Here is a 17,991-nt window from a genome sequence, read left to right on the forward strand (position 1 = left end):
AAGGTTGAAGCTGCAGTGAGCCATGATTGCACTACTGCACTCCAGCCTAGGCAACGGAGTGAGACCCTGTCTTTTTTTTTTGAGACAGAGTCTAGCCCTGTCGCCAGGCTGGAGTGTAGTGGCGCGATCTCAGCTCACTACAGCCTCCACCTCCTGGGTTCAAGCGATTCTCCTGCCTCCGCCTCCTGAGTAGCTGGGATTACAGGCACGCGCCACTATACTCAGCTAATTTTTGTGTTTTCAGTAGAGATGGGGTTTCACCATGTTGGCCAGGATGGTCTCGATCTCCTGACCTCGTGATCCGACTACCTTGGCCTCCTAAAGTGCTGGGATTACAGGCATGAGCCACTGCGCCTGGTCCGAGACACTGTCTTAAAAAAAAAAAAAAAAAAAATTCAGCCCTGCAGTTTTGTGGTGGGTATTAAACATAAATAATGAACAGTAAAAACTATCATAGTGCCTATGTCCATAGCAGGCATTTAATAAATACTCATTTCCTTCCTTTTGTCAACTAGACAGGGTATGTGTTTACAGTAATATTCATATGACTCAGAGGATAGGTGGGTTGGCTAAACAGCAATGTGAGTTATGTCACAAAGCAAATTGTATGCCCTTCTAAGCTTTTTAAAAATTAATATTGGATGGTTTTATTTTTCTTGGAACCATATCAACCTCATGGTTATGGTTTCTTAGAATTTAGACTCCTGTGCAACTGACATATAAAAAATCACCCACTTAGTGGATGTAGTGAGCTATGCACAGAACAAATGTTAAAATATTTGGCAACTTTGAAATTACTCCAATAAACCTGAAAACAATTGTATTTAAACCTAGATTATAAATTATTTAAGGCCAAGGACATTTTTCTTCTCTTCTATAGTTATGTCAATTAGCTGTTTTATTTCCGGAGACCACAATGCCTGCTCCACTACCACCTTTGTTCTGCGAGCTCTCACTGTGGTGGACATGGTGATTGATGTTGAAAGAAAGTCAGCCAATATAAAGCTCTTGCGTGTTTCATGCCCAACACGTTGTAAACTAGACTGTAAAGGTCTTGTGGATAGAGACCGTATATTTTGCCATATCAGCATATTCCGTAGTATCTAGGAAAATGAATGCTGTGCAATATTATTTTATTCATCAAATATATACTGTATGCTAGACACTGTGCTAAGCTCTGAGGATATCTCAGTGAACTGGACAGATGTGGCTTTTGCTGTTGTAAAATTTATAGTCTAACAGAAAATGTTTATGAATTCCTGTAATCCAGTAAAATAATGGCTTATACTGAAACATTTAAGCAGTTAAAAGCATTGTATATGTAAAGAGTTTAATAATTTTGGCCAGGCGTGGTGGCTCATGCTTGTAATCCCAGCACTTTGGGAGCCCCAGGCTGGTGAATCACAAGGTCAAGAGTTCAACACCAGCCTGGCCCAGATGGCAAAACCCCGTCTCTACTAAAAATACAAAAATTAGCCAGGCGTGGTGGCGGGCGCCTGTAATCCCAGCTACTCGGGAGGCTAAGGCAGGGCAATCGCTTGAACCCAGGCAGCAGAGGTTGCAGTGAGCCAAGATTGCATACTGCATTCTAGCCTGGGTGACAGAGTGAGACTCCATCTCAAAATAATAATAATAATTATTATTATTATTTAAGCCATGTTTCTTGTGGTTCAAATGCATGCTATAAAAAGGAAATAGTGGTATTACCTGATTTTTTTTCCTCTTTGCTTTTCTTTGTAGATAAGATGCTCACAAGTCCCTTGCAGCTCTCTTCAGAAGAAAAATCACTAGTGCTCTGCTCTTGCCATAATACCAAACCTTTTTGACTCATGCTTTGGTGCTGCAACACTGGAAGAATTGCACACAGTTTCAAGGAATATCTTTTTTTCATTTGAGTGATTCTTTGTGGATGAGAAAAGATTTGAGTCTTAATAATTACCTTGTTTTAAAGCTATTTTCTTTATAGTCTGAACTGTTTAATAAATTGGGCCACTTACCAATGAGCCACACAGCCAGTTCTTGTCAGGAGCTGGTTGAAAACTGTGCTGTGCATGTAGCAGGAATGGCACAAGAAGATAGCTGTCGTGGTCAAGTGCCATCTTCCTTTTATCATGGTGCCAACCAAGAACTTGACCTGTCCACCAAAGTGTACAAAAGGGAATCAGGAAGTCCTTATTCTGTGTTAGTGGACACCAAGATGAGCAAACCACATCTCCATGAAACAGAAGAACAGCCATATTTCAGGGAGACAAGAGCAGTGTCTGACGTGCATGCTGTTAAGGAAGACCGGGAGAATTCTGATGACACAGAAGAGGAAGAGGAAGAAGTCTCTTACAAAAGGGAGCAGATCATAGTGGAGGTAAACCTTAATAATCAAACATTAAATGTATCTAAAGGGGAAAAGGGTGTCTCTTCTCAGTCCAAAGAGACTCCTGTTCTTAAGACAAGCAGTGAGGAGGAAGAGGAAGAGAGTGAGGAAGAGGCCACAGATGACAGCAATGACTATGGAGAGAATGAAAAGCAGAAGAAAAAGGAGAAGATAGTAGAGAAAGTCAGCGTTACACAAAGGAGAACCAGGAGAGCTGCCTCTGTTGCCGCAGCTACCACTTCCCCTACTCCCAGAACTACAAGAGGTCGTAGGAAGAGTGTAGAGCCACCTAAGCGTAAGAAGCGGGCCACAAAGGAGCCCAAAGCACCAGTCCAGAAAGCTAAGTGTGAAGAGAAAGAGACTCTGACCTGTGAGAAGTGCCCCAGGGTATTTAACACTCGCTGGTACCTGGAGAAGCACATGAACGTTACTCATAGGCGCATGCAGATTTGTGATAAATGTGGCAAGAAGTTTGTCCTGGAAAGTGAGCTGTCCCTTCACCAGCAAACAGACTGTGAAAAAAACATTCAGGTAGGTTTCATCACCAAGAGGGCAAACTTTTCAGGATAGAACCTGGCTGTTCAGATTCATCTGGTATCCGCCCAAGAGAATAAATACAATAGAGGCTGAAGGGACAGATTTCACCAATTTATCATTTGAAAAGCTCCTGCTTTGGTCTTTTCTAAACCAAGGCTTTTATTTCAAAAGCATTAAATTTGACGCTGGACTAGTGGGAACCCAGGCACACTGGAAGGGGGATCTGTTATAGTTGATTGACCAGGAGGTTAAAATCAACACCAACTTTGCACTGAGATTCACTGTCGTAGGACGTGTAATAGAATTCATTCTGGCATCTTCTCTGTGGAGGTAGGAGTTACTGATTAAAGGTTAGGAGTAGAGAAAGGTCCCTTTCTGGGTTTACAAGGATGCCAGATTCTAGTACAGCTGATGGGGACAAAAACCATAATGACTCAGACCGGTGGAAATGGAAGATCTTCAGCAGTGAGTTTGCTTTTACCATTGGAGAGATGACAACACTAAATTTGTCAAGAGGCTGAGCCCATGGGAATATGCAAACTTTAAGCAGAGGCTGAGCTGGTTGAAAATGTTGCCCACCTGGCAGTAGGGTTACATAATGCCACTGTACAGTATTGTTAAGGTAACAAAATAATGGTATTCAAACCAGGCTGGTGTCGTGAAAGGACTATATTGTGATAGGTTAAAGAGGTATGCTAATTATATTATGTCAAGTGGATTGCAGTTATATTGGTTTGCACATGTGAATGCATATTAATGAATATTCATAAGAGGTAAGTCTATTCATGTCTCCATAAGATATGTAACAGAAATATTTTGTACCATATTTAAGCTAAACTTATAAAGGATAAATTGTGTTCGTTTGGTTTGTTTTTTGGTGTGCTTCTAATATTGGTAGTCACTTTTTAAGTTTCACTTTTCTTCTGCTGCTTTTAATCAACATCTGAGATCATTGCTCTACTTTAAAGAGTTTTAAAAAATGGAAATTGCATTTGCTAAAAATTCACCGCTTTTGATTCATCAATTGTGACTTGATCTCCGACACGCTGGGTAAATAAAAGAAGACTGAGTCATGGAGCCCATATCCTCTGGTAACTGCCAGTGCCCTGGCTTGGGTATGAATTGTTTGCAGCACTTCAAGCCAAAGGGAGTATGGTGCACTGCTGCACTCTAGGGGTCAAACTTGGATTCTGTAATGATCCATTACTGAAAGTGTTCTTGATCTTTATATGTAGGTTTTGTGGGTTTTTTTTTTTTTTAACTTAAATCTGTTTAAGTTACAGAAAAGAAAACATTTAATAAATACTTTTTGTGTGTGACTTTCCTCACGATTCTTCATCATACTACTTTTAAATTTGTGTTTAAGTTTTGTGGATTCTGCTAAATGAACTTTATTCACATTCCTAAAGAACACTGTACTTTGTTCTTATGTATAGATCCTAATAATCCTGATGACCTGGTAACAAGTAAAAACTAAAACCCCGGCCGGGCGCGGTGGCTCAAGCCTGTAATCCCAGCACTTTGGGAGGCCGAGGCGGGCGGATCACGAGGTCAGGAGATCGAGACCATCCTGGCTAACACGGTGAAACCCCGTCTCTACTAAAAATACAAAAAAAAATTAGCCGGGCGTGTTGGCGGGCGCCTGTAGTCCCAGCTACTCGGGAGGCTGAGGCAGGAGAATGGCGTGAACCCGGGAGGCGGAGCTTGCAGTGAGCCGAGATCGCGCCACTGCACTCTAGCCTGGGGAACAGAGCAAGACTCCATCTCAAAAAAAAAAAAAAAAAAAAAAAAAAAAAGTGGCTCACACCTGTAATCCTAGCACTTTGGGAGGCCAAGGCAGGTGGATCACCTGAGGTCAGGAGTTTGAGACCAGCCTGACGAACATGGAGAAACCCTGTCTCTGTTAAAAATACAAAATTAGCCAGGTGTGGTGGCACATGCCTGTAATCCCAGCTACTCAGGAGGCTGAGGCAGGAGAATCGCTTGAACCCGGGAGGCGGAGGTTGCAGTGAGCTGAGATTGTGCCATTGCACTCCAGCCTGAGCAAGAAGAATGAAGCTCCATCTCAAAAAAAAAAAAAAAAACAACTAAAACCCTCCCCTAAGGCCAGGTGCAGTGGCTCACGCCTGTAATCTCAGCACTTTGGGAGGGTTGCCTGAGCCCAGGAGATTGATCATGCAGTAAGCCATGATAGCACCACTGCATTCCAGCTTGAGCAACAGAGTGAGACTGTTTAAAAACAAAACAAAAAACCTGCCCTACAAAATGGCTGATAGTAGTAGTCTGTCCTTCTCTAGAGCATTTTCCAACCAGAGGTTTATCTTGTTACCTGAAGTGACAATGATGTTTAGAGATCTTTATTTATAGTGAATATTAACATGTTCCCTTAAGTATCCAAGGGTCTAATGATTACCAAGAGCTTTCTAGTATTGTTTTGCTTTAACCAGAAATACTTTGATACACATTATGCCTAATATTCCAGGCTATTAATGATTCATAATACAAGGAACTAGGCAGTGTGGCGTGTGTTTTCTACAGATTCTTGCAAGAGAGCTCTGGAACTGATCTGTAAGGGAAAAGGGATAGGCTTTAGTTAATTAAAGTTTCAACTAAAAAAAAATTTTTTTTAATTTTTTTTTTTTTTTTTTGAGACGGAGTCTCACTCTGTCGCCCATGCTGGAGTGCAGTGACGCAATCTCGGCTCACTGCAAGCTCCTCCTCCCGGGTTCACGCCATTCTCCTGCCTCAGCCTCTCTGAGTAGCTGGGATTACAGGCGCCCGCCACCATGCCCGGCTAATTTTTTGTATTTTTTTAGTAGAGACGGGGTTTCACCGTGGTCTCGATCTCCTGACCTCGTGATCCGCCCACCTCGGCCTCCCAAGGTGCTGGGATTACAAGCGTGAGCCACCGCGCCCGGCCAATTTTTTTAAGAAAGAGATAGTGAGGCTGGGTGCAGTAGCTCACACCTGTAATCCCAGCACTTTGGGAGGCTGAGGTGGGCAGATCACAAGGTCAGGAGTTCGAGACCAGCCTGGCCAACATAGTGAAACCTCGTCTCTGCTAAAAATACAAAAATTAGCCAGGCATGATGGCACGCACCTGTAGTCCCAGCTACTTGGGAGGCTGAGGCAGGAGAATTGCTTGAACCCAGGAGGTGGAGGTTGTGGTGAGCCGAGATCGTACCACTGCACTCCAGCCTGGGCAACAGAGTGAGACTCCATCTCAAAAAATAATAATAATAATTTTAAAAAAGAGAGAGAGTGATACTAAGAGTTCAGAGGGTATATTCTGCCCAAGGGATGTATTTGAAAGTATAAATTAGATTTGGGGAAATATAACATTTCAATTATTCATATTAATAAATGTGCCAAATGCATTTTCTTTTTTTCTTTTCTTTTTTTTTTTTGAGATGGAGTTTTGCTCTTTGTTGCCCAGGCTGGAATGCAATGGCGCAATCTCGGCTCACCACAACCTCCACCTCCCGGTTCAAGAGATTCTCCTGCCTCAGCCTCCCAAGTAGCTGGGATTACAGGCATGTGCCACCACGCCTGGCTAATTTTATATTTTTAGTAGAGATGGGGTTTCTCCATGTTGGTCAGGCTGATCTCAAACTCCTGACCTCAGGTGATCTGCCTGTCTTGGCCTCCCAAAGTGCTGGGATTACAGGCGTGAGCCACTGCGCCTGGCTCCAAATGCATTTTCTAAGGCATAAAAACATTTTTATATTTCTACATACCTATAATACCTATACCACTAATATGTATTTTATTTAATCTTGTTTTTATTACACTAATTTAAAATTAGTTTATATTCTCTGGCAAACCCTTACTAACTGATGTGGAGGAGGCAGCCACACTTGCTTAATACATATATTTTTAAAACTTGAATGTCTTGCAACTTCTGTTTAAAAATAAAAAAAACGGCCGGGCGCGGTGGCTCACGCTTGTAATCCCAGCACTTTGGGAGGCTGAGGCGGGCGGATCACAAGGTCAGGAGATCGAGACCACGGTGAAACCCCGTCTCTACTAAAAATACAAAAAAATTAGCCGGGCGTGGTGGCGGGCGCCTGTAGTCCCAGCTACTCGGAGAGGCTGAGGCAGGAGAATGGCGTGAACCCGGGAGGCGGAGCTTGCAGTGAGCCGAGATTGCGCCACTGCACTCCAGCCTGGGCGACAGAGCGAGACTCCGTCTCAAAAAAATAAAATAAAATAAATAAAAATAAAAAAAACTTGACTGGGCGTGGTGACTCATGCCTGTAATCACAGTACTTTGGGAGGCCAAGGCGGATGGATCACGAGGCCAGAAGATCGAGATCACCCTGGCCAACACGGTGAAACCCTGTCTCTACTAAAAATACAAAAAAAATTAGCCGGGAATGGTGACGCCCGCCTGTAATTCCAGCTACTTGGGAGGCTGAGGCAGGAGAATCGCTTGAACCCAGGAGGTGGAGGTTGCAGTGAGCCTAGATCGTGCCACTGAACTCCAGCCTGGGCAATAGAGCGAGGCTCTGTCTCAAAATAAATAAATAAACAAACTTGAAGTTTCTTTTCATAGGTACAATACTAACTTCATAATAGCAGTGAATTCTTTGATGTTAGTGGAACTTTCCACTTTTTATCTTAGTTTTTGCCATTGTTTTCATACTCCCAAAGAGTGTCTAAAAGATGCATCTTAGAAAAGAGAACATACAGATGTTGGTGTTGGAATCTGGGCTCTGTGGAAGAATAGCACTCATCTGGATTCTGGCCTTGTGCCATGAACCTAAAGCACATCCGTTTCATCTGCCAGTAGGCTGGTATGGCATGCTGTAAGCCCCTATAAATATTATTTCTATTTATCCTGCTCAGTGTGTTTCCTGTAACAAATCGTTCAAGAAACTCTGGTCCCTTCATGAGCATATCAAGATCGTCCATGGATATGCAGAAAAGAAATTTTCCTGTGAAATTTGTGAGAAGAAATTCTATACCATGGCTCATGTGCGGAAACACATGGTTGGTAAGTTTTTCTGCTTTTCTCTTATACCTATAATTTTCCCTTGTTCTTCTGTTTTGACGTGTTGAAACTGAATGCAATATGTCTTCAGTAAGTATCACCAAATTGGATGGTATAGTCTTCCACACCCAGCTTTCTTTTCAACATTATTTTCTCTTCAGACATTACTATTAGAGCCTCACAAAGGCCAGGTGTGGTGGCTCACGCCTGTAATCCCAGCACTTTGGGAGGCTGAGGTAGGCAAATCACTTTAAGTCAGGAGTTCAAAACCAGCCTGGCCAACGTGGTAAAACCCTGTCTCTACTAAAAATACAAAAATTAGCTGGGCGTGGTGGCGCATGCCTGTAATCCCAGCTACTCGGGAGGCTGAGGCAGGATAATCACTTGAACCCAGGGGGCGGAGGTTGCAGTGAGCCAAGATTGCGCCATTGCACTCCAGCCTGTGCGACAGAGCAAGACTCCATCTCAAAAAAAAAAAAAGCCTCACAAATCAGTGTAGAAAATTAGGATGGCATAATTGCTTTACAGTAGCATACCTTTTTAGTTTGAGCTTTTTGGTGGATTTTGTTTTGACACTAAGTACATTCTGTGTTGCAGCACACACAAAAGACATGCCATTTACATGCGAAACCTGTGGAAAATCATTCAAACGCAGTATGTCACTCAAGGTGCACTCCTTGCAGCATTCTGGAGAGAAGCCCTTTAGATGCGAGGTAAGGAATGTGCTACCTACAGGCCCAGGCCTAGGGGCTAGTGTTTGCATAGATGGCGGACCACTGAGAGAGAGGTGTGCTGGAGCAGGAGGCACAAGGCTGCCTTCCACAGGACTTTCAGATGTGTTCTGAGCTCTTGTGTGTGCTGTCACTGCAAGGTAGAAAAATGTCACTTTTAACACACTGTTAACTCTCTTAGATTAGGTTAACTTGGAAATAACACATAATGACTTACTTTTCTTTTCTCAGTGATTCTGAGAAGTCGAGTATACTTCAATGATAATTTTGTGAGGAAATTTCTCTTTTATTAGTAACTCACCTGCAGAAATATAGCAAAGCCAAATAGCTGACACAAGCAGGTTTTATTTTGAGTATGAAAAATAAGCCTAGTATCAGAGACTGTGTTAGGGTGGGCTCAGGTAAAGCTACTATGCTTGGCATTCAAAAATCTCCACTGTGTCCAATGCAGAACTGTGACGAAAGGTTTCAGTACAAGTACCAGCTACGCTCCCACATGAGCATTCATATTGGGCACAAACAGTTTATGTGCCAGTGGTGTGGAAAGGATTTCAACATGAAGCAGTACTTCGACGAACACATGAAAACACACACTGGTAAGAATTTCTTGGAAAAGGTACAGATAATGTCTCAAGCACTTGTTGATCATCTGTGGGTCTGTTTTTTAAAAAAATCAAAACCACAAATTTGCATTCAAAGCAAAAATCCCACTTTAAATAAACCTACTATGTAGAAATATAGATTGGTGATACCGAAAAATTTAACTTTAATGACTGATTGTTTAAAAAAGAATTATTTGTGAGTGCCTTTTAGCACTTTGAGCTCTTTTAAGACAATGGGGTCTTTATGTAGGGTTCAGGAACTCCTGAAATTGTATGAAACTTCTTTTGCGTATGCGCATGTTATTTTCCTAAGGAAAGGGTTCTGGACCTTAAAAGGATGGAGTACACTGACTGCTTTAATAGAATACCCCTCTCTCTCTGTTTTTGTTTTGTTTTGTTTTAAGACAGGGTCTCGTTTCCATTACCCAGGCTGGAGGGCAGTGGCGTGATCTCAGCTCACTGCAGCCTCCGCCTCCCAGGCTCAAGCCATCCTCCCACCTTAGCCTACCAAGTAGCTGGGACCACAGGTGCGTGCCACCATGCCTGGCTAATTTTTGTATTTTTTGTAGAGACAGAGTTTCACCATGTTGCCCAGGCTGGTCTCGATCTCCTGGGCTCAAGCGATCTGCCTGCCTCCGTCTCCCAAAGTGCTGGGATTACAGGTGTGAGCCACCAAGCCCAGCCCCTCTCTTTGTTCTTTAAGTTTGATTTGATATGATTTACCAAAATTCACTACTTTTCAGGAACACATCTGTTCCATGAGGTTAATTAATATTTTAACCACTTTGTGGTTTTAGGAGCATACGTTCCATAGCATGGATTTGAGTCTTACAAGTATTTGATTATCCTGCTTCCAGGGAACTGGCTAAAATAATAGCTCCCCTATAAACACTATCATTGTATCTCAGTCTAAACTTGATGTTCTGGGATTAGCCATCTTTGCATAAATTGAACAGGATGAAACATTTTTCAGGTTTCTAAATCTGATCACAGGATTCCAGGTTCCATTAGTCTACAGAGTAGTGGAGCTAGAAAGAACAGCAGAGGGCCGGGTGCCGTGGCTCACGCCTGTAATCCCAGCACTTTGGGAGGCCAAGTCAGGCAGGTCACGAGGTCAGGAGATCGAGACCATCCTGGCTAACATGGTGAAACTCCGTCTCTACTAAAAATACAAAAAAAAAATTGGCCGGTCCCGTTACCGGAGAGGTGGAGGCAGGAGAAGGAGGAGGGCTGAATTGCACAGTGACCGAGAACTTCAACCCCTAAAAAAAATACAAAAAATTAGCCGGGCATGGGCCGGGCGCGGTGGCTCACGCCTGTAATCCCAGCACTTTGGGAGGCCGAGGCGGGCGGATCACGAGGTCAGGAGATCAAGACCATCCTGGCTAACAGGTGAAACCCCGTCTCTACTAAAAATACAGAAAAATTAGCCGGGCGTAGTGGCGGGCGCCTGTAGTCCCAGCTACTTGGGAGGCTGAGGCAGGAGAATGTCGTGAACCTGGGAGGCGGAGCTTGCAGTGAGCGGAGATTGCGCCACTGCACTCCAGCCTGGGCGACAGAGCGAGACTCCGTCTCAAAAAAAAAAAAAAAATTAGCCGGGCATGGTGGCGGGCGCCTGTGGTCCCAGCTACTCAGGAGGCTGAGGCAGGAGAATGGCATGAACCCGGGAGGCAGAGCTTGCAGTGAGCCAAGATCGCGCCACTGCACTCCAGCCTAGGTGACAGATCAAGACTACATCTCAAAAAAAAAAAAAAAAGAACAACAGAGATTATCTTGCTTAGCCTGCTGTTCTTTTTGCTTAACTAGTGGTGAGGAAATTCTGCCCATGGCTGGATCTCTTTAGTTCCTAGTTCTCTGTTGAAGCCCAAAGAAAAATGCTTACCTAGTGGGCTTCTTTCTCATTCAGAACAAAGCACCCTCAGATTTTAAGTTAGTCTAGATGAAGAGTCATGAGAGCGGTTTTATTAGTTAAATTAGACCTGAAAAAAAAAATGATAACTTTGAAGATATAGCCAAGTGGATAGCAGAATACATCAGAATAGTTAGCAGATTCTCCTTATAATTTGGTGGCTCTTGGATAGGCTCTTAGTTCTAATGTCATTTTTAGGGTTCAGGTTTTTTTGTGTGTGATATGGCAAGAAAACATGGAACTAAACAGAGCATAAGTTTTGGGGGTTTTTTGGTTTTCTTTTTTTTTTTTTTTTTTCCGAGATGGAGTCTCACTCCATCACCCAGACTGAATGCAGTGGCACAGTCTTGGCTCGCTGCAGCCTCCACCTCCCGGGGTTCAAGTGATTCTCCTGCCCCAGCCTCCCTAGTAGCTGAGATTACGCGAGTTCACCACCACGCCCGGCTAATTTTTTTTTTATTTTTTTAATTTTTAGTAGAGACAGGGTTTCACTGTATTGATGAGGTCGATCTAGAACTCCTGACCTCAAATGATCCACCTGCCTCAGCCTCCCAAAGTGCTGGGATTACAGGCGTGAGCCACCACCCCTGGCCAGAACATAAGTTTTTTGTGAAGGCGGAAGTTGTGTCATATTCACACACACTACTTGGCACATAGATTCTTGGTAACTGTCACAGAATTGAAAGGAACCTCTAACACTTAAGTCTCTGCCTCTGCATCCCCCTTATCTTCCCTGCCGGTCTCCCTGTGTGTTTTTCTCCCCATTCCTTCCTCCCTCTTTCTCCTGTATTTCTTTGTTTCTTCTTCTTTGTCATTTTTTTTAGACCCTTAAATGTTCATAATGTGAAACTGAAGTGTTTCTTTCGTGATCATTTTAGTTGTATAAATTTATGTTGAGTATTCGTCTTTGACCAAATAGGCAAACTGAATACTTCTTGTTTCTTCTAAAGGAATACAACTACCTAAATTCCCATTCCCACAAAAGCTTTTTTTTTTTTTTTTTTGAGACGGAGTATTGCTCTGTCACCCAGGCTGGAGTGCAGTGGTGTGACCTCCACTTACTGCAGCCTCCACCTCCCAGGTTCAAACAATTTTCCGGCCTGAACCTCCCGAGTAGTTGGGACTACAGGTGCGCACCACCGTGCCTGGCTGATTTTTGTATTTTTAATAGAGATGGGGTTTCACCATGTTGGCCAGGCTGGTCTTGAACTCCTGACCTCAGGTGATCCACCTACCTCGGCTTCCCAAAGTGCTAGGATTACAGGCGTGAGCCACCATGCCCAGTCCCCCAAATTTTTATCTTTCTCATTAAAAGTGTAATTCATATACACCTGGACATGGTGGCTCATACCTGTAATCCCAGCATTTTGGGAGGCCAAGGCAGGTGGATCTCTTGAGCCCAGAGGTTCGAGACCAGCCTGGGCAACATGGCAAAACCCCATCTCTGCAAAAATACAAAAGTTAGGCAGGGGTAGTGACATGTGCTTGTGGTCCCAGCTACTTGGGAGGCTGAGGCAGGGAGGATTATTTGACCCCAGGAGATCGAGGCTGCAGTGAGCTGTGATTGTGTCACTCCAGCCTGGGCAACAGAGCAAGACCTGGTCTCAAAAAACAAAACAAACAAACCAAAAAAGAGTAACAAATACTTATTAAAATATATGAGAAACTATGAAAATTGCAAACAAAGTAAAATCATACCACCAAGAGATCACCACTCTTAACATTTTGGCATATACACATTAAAAAAAATTCTTCTGTTTATTTTTTTTGAGACGAGTCTCGCTCTGTCGCCCAGGCTGGAGTGCAGTGGCGCGATCTCGGCTCACTGCAAGCTCCGCCTCCCGGGTTCACGCCATTCTTCTGCCTCAGCCTCCCCAGGAGCTGGGACTACAGGCGCCCGCCACCACGCCCGGCTAATTTTTTTTGTATTTTTAGTAGAGACGGAGTTTCACCATGTTAGCCAGGATGGTCTGGATCTCCTGACCTTGTGATCCGCCCGCCTCGGACTCCGAAAGTGCTGGGATTACAGGCGTGAGCCACCGCGCCCGGCCTAATTCTTCAGTTTCTTAACACACATATAGACCGATACTTTGCATAAGTGTTTATGTGTTCATGTATATAGTGAAAACAAATGTTGGGTCTTTATACTCTGTTGTAACCTGCTTTTTATTTTACTGTATTATGTCATCAGCAATATAATTTTAATGGCTATATATTTCTTCTTATAAATTTGCTGTAATATTGGCTGTAATTTATTACACACATGTATGTCAGGCATTATCTTAAGTGCTTTTTCTCACTTAATTAATGTATCCTTTGCAACAATCCTATAAAGTGAAGGGTTTTTTTTGTTGTTTGTTTGTTTTGAGATGGAGTCTCACTCTATCGCCCAGGCTGGAGTACAGTGGTGCGATCTTGGCTCACTGCAACCTCTGCCTCCCATGTTCAAGCGATTCTCCTGCTTCAGCCTCCTGAGTAGCTGGGATTACAGGCTCATGCTGCCACGCTGTTTTTTAGTAGGGATGGGGTTTTATTATGTTTGGCCAGGTGGTTTGAATCCTGACCTCATGATCCGCCGCCTTGGCCTCCCAAAGTGTGGTTACAAGTTTTTTTTTTTTGAGACAGAGTCTCACTCTGTTGCCCAGGCCAGAGTGCAATGGCCCGATCTCGGTTCACTGCAACCTCCACCTCCCAGGTTCAAGTGATTCTCCTGCCTCAGCCTCTCAAGTAGCTGGGATTACAGGCACGTGCCACCACACCTAGCTAATTTTTTTTTATTTTTAATAGAAACGGGGTTTCACCGTGTTGGCCAGGCTCTCAAACTCCTGACCTCAGGTGATCCGCCTGCCTCATCCTCCCAAACTGCTGGGATTATAGACATGAGCCCCACCCCTGAGCCCGGCCAGTGAAGGATGTTTTCTCCATTTATTTAGCCAGTTCCCTGCTAGACATTTATGTTATTTCTGTTTCCAATTTTTCTACTGTTATAAATAGCCACAGGCCAGGCACAGTGGCTCACACCTATAATCTCAGCACCTTGGGAGGCCAAGGTTGGTGGATCACTTGAAGTCAGGAGTTTGAGACCAGCCTGGCCAACACAGCAAAACCTGTCTCTACTAAAAATACAAAAAATTAGCCGAGTGTGGTGGCGCATGCCTGTCATCCCAGCTACTCAAGAGGCTGAAGCAGGAGAATCACTTGAGCCCAGGACAGGGAGGTTGCAGTGAGCTGAGATCGCGCCACTGCATTCCAGCCTGGGGGACAGAGAAAAACTCCATCTCAAAAAAAAAATAGCTATAATATTGTTTATCACAGTGTTATCACAGCCATAATTACTTACTTAGGATAAATTTTTGGAAGTAGGATTATTATAGCAAAGAGATATATACATTTTTAAGACTTAGTGTCATGTGTTACAAAATGTCCTCCACATATACTCCCGCCAGCTGTATGAAAATACTCATTTGCGACCAGGTGCAGTGACTCACGTCTGTAATCCCAGCACTTTGGGAGGCTGAGGTGGGAGGATCACTTGAGCTTAGGAGTTCAAGACCAACCTAGGCAATATAGTGAGACCCCATTTCTATTAAAAACAAAAAAAATTGAAAAAATCCAGAGGGAAAATACTCATTTGCCCAGCCCTTTGTAATTGTAAATAAAATCCTTGCTGATTTGATAGGTGAGAAATGATTTCTTATATTAATTTGCATTTAATTAGTAAGAGTGAACATTTTCATTTGCTTGTAGTTATCAATGTATTTTCTTTTCTGAATTGCTTGTGCCTTTTCTGTGTTCATCTTTCCATTACAGTGTTTGACTTTTTAAATTTCATTAATGTTGAAATACTTTCCCCTGGTTTGTCATCTGCCATTTAATATTATTCAGAGTGTCCAAACTGGAAAAGCAGCTAGATGGTGAAGTTGGACAAACCTGGCTCTGCCAGTCACTAGCAGAATTGTGTAACCTCTCTAGGCCTCTGTTTTCTTGATATTAAATAAGAATGACAGTAATACCTAAAGGGTGCAAGAGAAATGTTGGTTTTAGAGAAGGAAGGGGATGCTGATAGCTCTCTAAGGCTGAATGAAACTACATTTAAAGACAGTAGTGTGTTTTGGTGGGGATTAAGGACATTGTATGAACTGACAGTATTGGACTGTTTCTTTGCAGTTGAAGAGAAATGAGGCAGACCTTATCTGGGAAGGCTGACCAGCCATCAGTCAGGGTTTACTAGGATGATGTGGATATAGGATGAGTTCAAAATAGAATACCTGGCCAGGCGCGGTGGCTCACGCTTGTAATCCCAGCACTTTGGGAGGCCGAGGTGGGCGGATCACGAGGTCAGGAGATCGAGACCACGGTGAAACCTCGTCTCTACTAAAAATACAAAAAATTAGCCGGGCGTGGTGGCAGGCGCCTGTAGTCCCAGCTACTCGGAGAGGCTGAGGCAGGAGAATGGGGTGAACCTGGGAGGCGGAGCTTGCAGTGAGCCGAGATCGCACCACTGCACTCCAGCCTGGGTGACAGAGCGAGACTCCGTCTCAAAAAAAAAAAAAAAAATAGAATACCTACTGATTCTCCTTATACCAGGCACAGTGCTATGTGCCTAGAGACACAAGGTTGAATTAAGACCTGGTTTCTGCTCTTAAGGAGCTTATAGTCTGGTGAATGGTAATGATGGTGTTGATGATGGTGATAATAGCAGGTAAAATGCATTGAGTACTATGTGCCAGATACTGTTGTAAGCACTTTACAGATACTGTTGTAAGCACTTTACTTGTGTTTTGTATCATAATAATCTATTAAGAAGATTATTATCTTTATTTTATTTATTTATTTATTTTGAAACAGAGTCTCACTGTGTCACCCAGGCTGGAGTGCAGTGGCGTGATCTCAGCTCACTGCAACCTCCGCCTCCCAGGTTCAAGCGATTCTCCATCTCAAAAAATAATAAGATAAAATAAAATAAAATTTATGGTAATGGCAACGGATGAGATTAAAGTGATAGACAAAGTAGAACTTGGTGAATTGACTGGATATCAGTACTATCAAAATAGTATTCAATCACCAAGTTTGAATGAACTTTTAAAAATTTATTTGTTTGAATGAACTTGGTGATTGATTGGATATCAGTAGTATCAAAGGGTAGCATAGAAGAGAAGAATCAAGGGTTAGTCCCAGATGTGGGGTATAAAACTATTTGTCAAGATAGAGAAGAGTAGAGGGAAGAGCAGGTTTACTAGATAGGATAATGAATTTAATTTTGTACTTGTTTTGAGATATCTCTGGAGCATTCAAGTAAGCAGTTTGAAAAATGGGTTTAAAGTTCAAGAAAGATTTCAGTTAGATGTATATATGTAGGTATGTGTGTGTATATATGTACGTGTGTGTGTATATATACACATATATGTATATATACACACACATATATACACACATATATACATATATGTATATATATACACACATATACATATATATGTATATGTGTGTGTGTGTGTGTGTGTGTATATATATATATATATTCTGCCCAAGGATATTCACCCTAAGCAGACTGGAATGCTTGCGTTTATCAGACAGATCACATACAAAAGACAACTAGCCAAATTTTTGCTCTTTTCTGTCTTCTCTGTAGGTTCTCTGTCTTCGTTTATACTGTTCTTTCTTCAGACTCATTACATTGCTGTACAATTAGGTTAGCTTTATCTATGTTTAACAGTTAGGTGATATATTTAGATATATTAATATACATGCTTTTCTGGTTACCTTAATGAATTTAACTGTTACTATATCTTCTTGCCACCCATTTACCAGTTCTTCCTTAAAGTGGGACATTGTACAGGTAGTTGATTTTAAATGTTACATTTGTATTTATCCTTGTTTCAACCTTATTGTAATCTTAACCTTGAGGTTTCAGAGAAACCTTAATATCAACCATTAAACACATTTAGGAGATGCGGCCTAATGAATAATGAGATTTAGAGGCAGATGGGATTGTGGGTTAATGTCAAGTGAAGGTCTGGAACAACAAATGTGGACATTAAGAAGCGAGTAAAAGATTACTAAGCAGTAAAAAATACCAATTTTAATTTGAATCCAGGCATTTGTAGTAGGCTAGTTCTAGTAGTTTTTGGTCTTTCTGTGGCAAATCACTTATAGTATAGAAGACTACAAATGAGGGCCGGGCGCGGTGGCTCACACCTGTAATCCCAGCACTTTGGGAGGCTGAGGTGGGCAAATCACGAGGTCAGGAGATTGAGACCATCCTGGCTAATACAGTGAAACCCTGCCTCTACTAAACATAATAATTAAAAAAAAATTAGCCAGACATGGTGGCGGGCACCTGTAGTCCCAGCTACTCAGGAGGCTGAGGCCGGAGAATGGCATGAACCCGAGAGGTGGAGCTTGCAGTGAGCTGAGATTGCGCCACTGCACTCCAGCCTGGGTGACAGAGCGAGACTCTGTCTTAGGGAAAAAAAAAAAAAAAAAGAAGAAGACTGCAAATGAGAGATGTTTAGAGAGATCCAGGAAGGGGATTTGAGCACATAAAAAACCTAAACATCCATACATTCAGTAACTGCTCAGGGAATTCATTCTGTCTGTGAGTAGTGTCTAGTGTGCCTAAGAAGTGATTAGTAAATAATGTGGAAAGGATTTGCTCATACTAGACTAAAATTCAAAGACTAAGGCCTTTGGCTGTGTTTCCATATGGCTGCTGTGAAGAATACTAACTCTGAAGTCACAGAGCAGGGGAGCTTAGAGGTTAATCAAACATGTGCTTTTAAAGTATTTTATTATACAAGTAAATCATATTTAACTTAGAAAAACAAACTACATGGCTAGGCGCAGTGGCT

General features: G+C 42.6%; 1 protein-coding gene across 4 annotated transcripts in view; it reads left to right on the plus strand.

The window, feature by feature from the left end:
- Positions 1-17,991, plus strand: part of ZNF652 (zinc finger protein 652) — a 76,310-nt gene that overhangs the window by 43,792 nt on the left and 14,527 nt on the right. For all 4 annotated transcript variants that reach the window (XR_009215143.1, XM_032163310.2, XM_058445055.1 and 1 more), the window contains exons 2-5: positions 1,741-2,899; positions 7,754-7,901; positions 8,496-8,611; positions 9,081-9,225. Coding sequence is in view for 3 of the 4 variants with exons in the window: in XM_032163310.2 (XP_032019201.1) it covers positions 2,000-2,899; positions 7,754-7,901; positions 8,496-8,611; positions 9,081-9,225 (1,309 nt within the window). In the remaining variant the exon portion in view is untranslated. The remainder of the gene's footprint in view (positions 1-1,740; positions 2,900-7,753; positions 7,902-8,495; positions 8,612-9,080; positions 9,226-17,991) is intronic.

The sequence above is a fragment of the Hylobates moloch genome, unplaced genomic scaffold (genome assembly GCF_009828535.3).
Source record: "Hylobates moloch isolate HMO894 unplaced genomic scaffold, HMol_V3 SCAFFOLD_10, whole genome shotgun sequence".
Lineage (NCBI taxonomy): Eukaryota > Metazoa > Chordata > Mammalia > Primates > Hylobatidae > Hylobates > Hylobates moloch.